A 9,071-nucleotide genomic window follows, 5' to 3' on the forward strand; every position below is an offset into this window, starting at 1 on the left:
CCTACCCTGGGGGTCTTTAAGAGGAGGTTAGATGAACACCTTGCTGGGGTCGTTTGACCCCAGTAATCTTTCCTGCCATGGCAGGGGTTCGGACTAGATGATCTACTCAGGTCCCTTCCGACCCTAGAAACTATGAAACTTTGACCCACCTCTGCAGTATCTGTATAGGTGAGGCGCTTCAGTGGGGCTTTTTGGGGCTTTTATCTAAAGCTAAGTCAATCAGCTATTTGATAAAAACACGAAAAAAGTCCCACTAAAGCACCTGATCTATATAGATGTTGGGCAAGCCAGGTTCAACTAACGCACTGCCTCTTCTGAGCATGCGCTCTCCTCGGTAGAGGAATGTGGAGTTTAAAGCACCATATTTTTTTTAACTTCTGCAAGCAGCCATAGTTAATGAACGTTGTTTACATTGAGTTCTAGTAAATACTCCAGATAAGCTAGCATGAAAATGGCAGGTCCAACTTCACACCTTCAGCAGAGTTTCCATGGGTGGAATAGTTTGCCACTGGAGGTCCAATTGAGAGGAGTTTGCTGTATAGATGACGTGTGTGGTTGACAGTTGAAAAAGGACTCTTAACTGTCTGTGTAGACATAGCCCTAGTGAATACAGCTAGCCATTCAGAACTAGAGGTCACTTCTGCAAATATAGCCCTAGTTGTCCATTTTCCAAGCTCTTTTTCTGTCATCCACACGTTTCCTAAGACTTGATTCTCAATCAGGTTTGAGTTTGTTGCTGCAAAATATACTACAACACTCTTAGAACTGTGCATAGCTTTGTTCAGCCTCAAAGCTATGCATTTAAAAAAGGTACACTGTATAGGCTGCTCTATAAAAAAAACAGCACTGTGGAACTCCAGGTATGTTTTCTCTGAATAACTGCATATCAAATGTGTTTGGTTTACAAATAAAAAATTTTGTTTTCTAAGTGCAACAGCCTGGGCTACAAAAGTCACACTGTGTTCATTCAGCTTGGACATCACCATTCTCCAAGTCAGGTAAATTGTAGGTAAGAGTAAGCTACAACTCACTTGACTTACTGCTAACAGGCATTGATGTCCAAAGAGGAAAGAATGCAGCAAAGTTGCCAGAGCCCAGTCTGAAATTACAGTTGAAAAAAATGAACCCATAAGATAAGTGCATAACACTGGAACGGATTTTCATACAAGTTAAGGAATTTGCAGCGTAAAAAGTCTTTTGCTGTCTTACGTGCTGATATAAGAAACAAAGTATTTAATGTACTTCGAGAATAGGAATAAAAAGTCAACAGAACTTTCTTCATACTGTATAACTTGAAACAGTCTTTAATATAAGGTTCATTTTAGTATGGTTTTTTTAAACGTAATGCTTAACAACAGCTGAATTTTCTTGTATTAAGCTTGATTTTCTTTGCTACTTTTTACTGTAATCATATGCTCTTTTTGCCAAGAAAAAGAATATTAAACAACCACATATGATTTTCCTTTTGAAAGAAAATTCCTAGGGAAAGGAAATAGGAACTCAATTTTCCAATCTAAAATAGAGTTTAAACTGCCTTTCATTTACTTTCCTCCCCTTTGAGATGCCAGAAGTTATTTCCTCTTGAAGCTGACTTCCTTTCTGGAAATGATTTTAGTCTCCAACCATGTTGAAACTCTCTTTTCTCAGTCACTCATTCCATCTTACTTGCTTTTTTCTCTCATTTGCTACTGCATCTGAATAGATCTTCTGACGGTAAGTAATTACATGTAAGTTTCCCTTCGACTTTTCTATTTCAGTTCTTTTTTGCCTCCTTATCAGCCAGCCAAGAGGAACAGACAAAGCACTATTGGTGTCCTTTGCAAGAGAACGCTGATAGGGGGCTGGCTGCAAATTGACGTGGCATGGAAAATCTCTGCTAAGTTGTAGCAGCTCGTATGTTTCTGTAAGATCAAGCCCACTCTTGCTGAGCTCATAGTTTGAAGTCCTTATGTATACAATTCTTAAATGTAAAAATTAATAGCAAATGCCTTCACTTTCTAATTTTGAAGATGAAATTTTTGTATTTTTATATTTATGGCTAGTACTAAACAAAATCCAAGGCAGTTAGTTGGTTACTTTTTTTTTTTCAGCGAGTGCAACAGATCTTGCTGCTTCCTCTCCCTTTCCTGCAACATAATTCTTTGCAGATTTTGCCATGGGGTGCGGATTGAGAAAGCTAGAAGACCCAGATGATAGCAGCCCTGGAAAAATATTTTCTACATTGAAGAGACCACAAGTTGAAACAAAGACAGACTCTGCTTATGAATATGTATTACTGGATTTTACTTTAGAAGGTATTTTTCTTCTATTTTTATCTTAAGGTTTTTTTCCAAAATGGGGAACTATATTTTATTTTTTAGTTTTTAATAAAATAAGATAAAATGAAGTTCTGATACTTTATCAAATGTAACTAGTACAGAGTTTTATTGCAAAATATTAAGAGTAAAGTACTCAATTGGAATAAACTATAATTGAAATAGTTGTGTTTATAACAAAAAAGGAACAATTACACAATTGCCTAGATTAAGAAAACTGAACAAAAAGATTGTTTGTAAGATTTTCCTAGCTTCCTATGAGTCAGATTCTTTCATCCTTACTTGCCTGAGTTCAGTGAAATTGCTCACAGAACAAAGTACTACTCAGAATGAATAGGCATCACAGAATCTGGCCCCAAATTACTAATTTTTTAAATGTATTTAACTCCCTTAAGAAGAGTGTTATAGTTCTTGTTAGTTTGCTGTTTACATGCTACAAGGAAGTAGATTTTTAGGCTATTGGCAGAAACATTAGGAAGAGTATTTAAGACCAGATACTGAGTCTCATTTTAAATACCTTTTTTCCAAACATCTTTGTACCTGCTAAATGGTCTTTTAAAATTGTGACTAAAATAAATTTAAAACTTGTCTGCACAGTTAGAGGCAGACAGTGATCTGTGGGGAACTTCCTCAGGGTGTCCCATCTCTAAACAGAGTAACTCCATGTTCCAGAAAGTTGAAAATGCAAATAAACAAGCCCAGATGGCTACCCTCTGAGAACAGATAGCTCTGTTGTGGAGTCACTTTGTACAGTTTCACATTTTTATAAGTAACATTTTTTGCTAAAAGTTGATAGTAGAGATTTAAAATAAGTGACCCGATAAATCCAAAGAGTTGAAAGAAGAGAACAGTGACTCTTATGTGACTTCATACAGCAACTGTTTAATAAATATAAAAGTCTGACATCTATGAATTCTCAAATTACATTAATATGCATAACACAGAAACATTAGTCTTGATGACTAACAAAACTGCATGAATGACTGACTTACTGATGAATAGAAAACATAATACTACAAAATGTTAGTATTTGACATCTAATGGTATTTTGAGCTTTTATTATAATAAAGATGAGTTGCTTATTCATTTGCAAGAAACAAAACTTCTTTGTTTTGAGAAGTAGAAGTAACGTACTCTGAGACTAAAGCTGGGTTCTCTAGTGCATAAATTAATAACCTACTGGCGAATCACTATGAATCTGAAGAATAGTAGAATTTACTTCTCTTTAAAATTAACTTTTATTTTCTTAAATATTCATTGTGTTCTAAATACTATATTTTTACTTAAGTAAAATTTTATGGAAGTGAATGGAAGGAATTTGTTGTAAAGAAGATTGTTGCTTTCAGTGTTAAAAACACATTTACATATTTGGAGTGGAGGGAAAAGATGGCCTTTGTATCATTGGGATGACCAGTGTCGTATTTCAAAAGAATTACGGCCACATTTTTCAAGCCATGGAGCATAATTGTTAGGCTTTTGAATCCTTCTTTAACTATTTGACTAAAAATGGTTTGATAGAGATGCTGAATTCCTCTAACTTCACTGAGAATTCTGAGTCCTTGATAGCATTGAAAAAGAAATCACTTTTACTTAGTCGCTTAAAAATTGGTTTAGGAGTCTAACTTAAGGCACTTTGATTTGAAAATGTGGACCTATGTATAAAATAGTGTTGGCTGAATATGTATTTTTATTCCAATATTCCTTTTCTTTTGAGTTTCTTCTCTACAAAGCTATGTTTCTGTATGCCTGCATTATCTCAGTACACACCTGTCCCCACTCTATATAGTGAATTATAGTGAACTTTGCTTAATAATAAAATTTGGGGATTGATTTAAGGATGTTGTTGAACCTGTACTTTTTATACTTGATGTAAACTACTCAATTCTATTTGACATATTTGTTATACCAGGTCCCTTGAGTTCATCAAGCTTTAGTTGGAGCTCAGTTAAACTTTTGAGCAAAATGAATGTCACCCTTTCATCAAGCTAAATGTGCTGTCTCCATAGCATTCTCACTCTCCACTGGTCTGGGGAGCAAAATCATTCTCAGCAGCAGTATGTCCTACTTGATGGAGTGATATTCTAGACCTAAGTACTATTTTTAAAATCTTAATTCTATAATCTTTCTGTAGCCATATATATATCCTGAGATGGAAGTGTGCCAGAGTTGTGTGCCAGAGTTATGCTAAAAGAAACAGAAAGAAGGGCCTACTAGGAAGAGTCTTACAGGCCCCTAATTCTCTGCCAAGCCCTGGCACTGGTTATGGCAGCTAAGGGCTGCTCTAACCTAAACCAGCTGGCTTGCATCCCCAAAAGAATATCAACCACCTGAACATACGTGCTTTTGCCTCTCCTTCTCCTCCTCATTCCCCCTATGTCCTATGGGAGAATACCAGGAGAATCCTTAAGTAGGGAGAGGAGGCCAATTTTCATTTTCTTAGAATAAAAGAGAGAATTTCTTAAATGTATTTATTAAGTGTCCATTCCTTATTCCAGATTTTACCATCAGACCTAAGAGGCATCTCTAAGATAAGCAGCGTGGATAACTTATTTTTGATGCTCAACTTCAAACATTTACTGGGGGAGAACCGAAGTTCTCCCAATGCAATGTTTTATGCTTACTTCACTTTTCTGTTTTATTTGGAAAAAGGGGGAAGAGCCTGTGCCCGTGTTTCTTTGTATCCTGTTGTATGTTGAAATTATATACAATATGATGCTCCTGTCACTTTGAATATATATACAAAGCGACAGGACCATAATATATATATATTTTCTATTATATATGATATATATACACACACACACACACACACACACACACACACACATTTTAGACATATACTTTTATACACACAAACACTGTGTGTATGTATGTGTGCATGTATATGTGTATATATACGTGTGTATGTATATATAGACACTGTGTATAAACGTATATGTGTATATATACACACACTATAAAAGTATTTGTATAAAAGGTATGTGTGTGTATATATACACAATCATGTACACACACATATATACATGTATATGTATGTATGTGAGCATGTGCATGTCTAATTTGAGATTTAAAAAAATGCTAGCAAATTTCGAAGCTGAGCAAACTCAGATATAATTTGTAACTGTAATCTCACCTGTTGTGAGAGAACCCAAGGGGATAAAAATGTTGCTTAAAATTTGCGATAGTAGTGACATTTGGCTCTATGTGTAATAGTCAAATGATGATCATGTTTCACGTGCACTTGTTTCTATGGGAGAGGTATGTTATAGGAGCTATGTTATGCTGCTTGTTCAGTAGATATTAACATGTCCATTGGATTTATTGTGAAGAGTATGCTTGGAGGAAGCTAGTAGTAGGATGGATGTTCACTTAGCATGGATTTCTATTTTCCTTTGTGTTGATTTCTATTTCTCTAAATAGAACATAGATGGTATTTTTGTCACAAACACAAGATGTGATTATATTTTCCCTGCAGTGTGAGTGTGTAAGTGTGCACACGTAGACTGAACATGCACAGTAGGTGACATACTGGCTGATCACCTATGCAACTATAACTGTACATGTGAATATGAGCCTTTGTCCCAGAAAACAGTATGGGTGGAAGAGGAAGACATCTGTACTTTTGTGTGTGTCATGAAAATGTAGTCATATAAACCCTGGCTAATGGAAGTTAAACTCCAAAGGAGGACCCTGTGGTGTTTTAGATCCAATAAGTGAGTGGTTACCCAGGAAGCCAGAGACCTAAGTTCTAGGCCCTGCTTGTCTCAAGCACAGACATCTTAGCATAGTGCTTTGACCAGCACACAGTAGGTATTATCCAATAAGAACCCCTCCCTCTTGGATTTTATTAGTGTATAAAATGAATAGAGAACAGTGCAGCGCAGAAGTTTGTACCCCATTTTGAAACCCAAGGTACCATCCATTTCAAAGAGCCATAAATCTTCTAGCTTAGGGATTTCAAATTCACTTCAGGCCAGATCCAGACTGGGGGACTTATTTGCAGTTGGATCTGGCATGGGGTGTAGGGCAGTGGCAGTGGGACCAATGGTCATGATAGCAGGGAAACCAGGATCAGCAGGGAAAATGGCAGAACAGCATGACCAGCAGCAGTTAGGGCAAGCAGTGGCACAGTCCTCACTTACCCTTTTGCTGTCAATGGCTGTGTCTACCAGGGCCAAGAGGCCATAGATCAGGGATGGGAAATTATTTTGCATGAAGGGCTGCTTACTGAGTTTTGGCAAGTCATTGAGGGCTGCAAGGGTAGCCCCACCTATTGACATGTGCCCACCCTCTTATTGTCATCTCGGGACTGGATGTCTCACCCCCTAACCCTGACCTTTGCCACCGGAAGTCCCTCCCCTTGCACCCCAGAAGCACACCTTTCAACAAGGGGGTTTGCCATCTTGGAACCAGAAAAATACCAAATTATATTCTAAAAATCAAACATGTACTACAACATTCATTAATTTCATATCAAAAAATATTTTTGTCCTGATTTACATGTGTTTGTGTAGTATACATAGAGCTGATATTATAATAGCTTAAAATTAAGTCTTACTCTTGTATATCATGTGGGTGGGTGGGTATAGTTTTGTGGGGGGTGGATAGGCATGGGGGATTTTGGGGGTGTGTGGATGTGGGGCGGGGGAGCACGTGGGTGTGGATCTATGAGGTGTGGGTTTGTGGGGAGCTGTGAATGAGTGGGGAGAGGGTGCCTGGGGAGGATTGTGGCATCATGGAGGGAGATTTACCCACAGCTCCACCCCCCATAGCTGCCAGCACTCCTCCAAGCCTGGGCTCCAGGCTCCTGCTGCTCCTGGCCCTGAGGCACTGGCACAGGCCCCATGGTCCTGCTCACCACTGTTTCCCCCTCCCATCTGTCACTGCTGCCCTTCTCATGCCACTTGCCTGTTTACCCCCGCCCTCCCCCCGTTTGCCGCTCTGGCACTATGTCTCAGCTGCAAGACCAAGACTGTAGGATGCAGCAGGAACTGGACCGGCCCAGCTGGCACCATATGGACCCAGCTGATAATTGCTGGGGCCAGGCCAGTTTCTGCTGAGTCCTGCAGCCCAACATCGCAGCTTGGAACCATATGGTGCTGGGGTGGTAGCAGCTGCAGACAGGAAAGCAGGGAAATGGCTGTGGTGAGGGAGTGGCAACAAGTGGACACTCAGAGCATAGTGACAGCTGGGCAGGAGTGTGGGGCCCGCACTGGTGCACCAAGGCCAAGGTTGGGTGTGGGCCAGCAGAGGCTCTGTGGATCCAGGCTGGGCTTTGCCAGCATGGAGAGGGGGAAGCCAGCCCAGGCTCCTTGTTCCTGCCACACCCTGCGGACCCTGTGCTCCTGCCCAGCTGCTGCTGTGTATTCTGCACACCCACTCGCTGCCCCTTCCCCTGCTTTCCACAGCCATTTTCCCGCTCCCCCCGCCCCCGCCTGCTGGCCGCTCCAGCACCACGTGGTTCCCAGCTGCATCACTGAGACTGCAGAAGCCGGCACAGTCTTCCCCTTCCTCCATCCCCTGCGTCTTATCTGAGTTTCCCTCCGGCACAGGGAGGTGAGAACAGCCCCAGGGTCCCAAGCCAGAAGCCTCTGCAAGGCACAGGTTTCTGGCTGGGGGGGAGCGGTGGAGGGGATGGGGGTAGGGCAAGGCTAGGCTGAAATTGCTGCTGCGGCTGCTTAGTCCTGCTGCCAGCTCCTACTGGGTCCTATTGTTGCTGTCTCCTGTCATCTTTGACAAGTAGTCAGGGTCAGATAAATATTAATTTTCTAAAATTTTAGGGGCTCTGCGGGCTGGATAGAATGGCCTGACTTGTATTTTGCCTGAACCTGCCCTAGATGCTGCAGTAGACCATGCCTCACCACTTCCAGTAGGCTGCTGGTGGTCCAGCAGCTCAGCAGACCAGGTCTGGCCCGCAAGCTTTAGTTGTGACACTCCTGCTCTAGGTTGTTCTCTCACTTTCTTAGCTGCCCAGATGGCCAGCTTCAAAAAGAGTGCTAGAGTGCTGGATAATGCCTAAACTGCAGTGTGGTCAAAAAGTACTGTGCTTGAGATTTAGGGCAGTACAGATTAAAATCAACTCTGAGACCTAGAACTGAGGTCTCCAGCTTTCTGACTGAGTGCCACCATTCAATTACTGAGACTAAGAAGTGCAGGTGTTCTTCTCTGGGGTCTAATACCCCATTAGTCATGACTTTCTGGCCATCTTTATATTCCTAAGTTAGAGACACAGATCCAGAATGGACATGCATATGTAGCTGCCTACCTGCCTGATCAGGTATAGCCTACTGTGTCACTCAGTCTACATGCACTCACTTGCATGTCCGCATTGCAGATGTAATAGAACTGCAACTGTACATAAGTGACAACAATGCCTCTTAGCAGCTACAAAACTTCCAGTTAGCTGAACAAAGGACAACAGAATTCTATCCATTTGGCTAAATTGCATCAGCTAATTTATCAAAGTGGAGAGGGGAATGGAGAGATGTCCCTCTTTCCCTTCATTCTTCCTTTGCAGTCAGATGCTATTGGGTCTTTTGTATGTTCTAATAGTGAACTGTAAACTCTAGCCAGATAACATAAATAACCCATGCCCATTCAAGAGGAGACTGGATAGGCATTCAAGAGGAGACTGGATAGGCACCTGGCTGGGGTCTTATGACTCCTCCCACCCCCAGTGCTCATTCCTGCCCATGGCAGGGGGTCAGACTTAATGATCTGTCTGGGTCCCTTCTGACTCATTGATTCTATGATTCT

The 9,071-nt window shown here is 40.9% G+C and overlaps 1 protein-coding gene across 3 annotated transcripts in view; it reads left to right on the top strand.

The window, feature by feature from the left end:
* Positions 1 to 1,546: 1,546 nt before the first annotated feature.
* The window catches only part of RFTN2 (raftlin family member 2), a 63,299-nt gene continuing 55,774 nt past the window's right edge, over positions 1,547 to 9,071 (top strand). The window contains exons 1-2 of one of the 3 annotated variants that reach the window (XM_019554270.1): positions 1,547 to 1,713; positions 2,091 to 2,294. In XM_019554270.1, coding sequence (XP_019409815.1) covers positions 2,156 to 2,294 — 139 coding nt within the window. In that variant the 5' untranslated portion in view covers positions 1,547 to 1,713; positions 2,091 to 2,155. The remainder of the gene's footprint in view (positions 1,714 to 2,090; positions 2,295 to 9,071) is intronic. The other 2 variants (XM_019554268.1, XM_019554269.1) reach the window with 2 other exon arrangements.

The sequence above is a fragment of the Crocodylus porosus genome, unplaced genomic scaffold (assembly GCF_001723895.1).
Source record: "Crocodylus porosus isolate Cpor-Errol unplaced genomic scaffold, CroPor_comp1, whole genome shotgun sequence".
Lineage (NCBI taxonomy): Eukaryota > Metazoa > Chordata > Crocodylia > Crocodylidae > Crocodylus > Crocodylus porosus.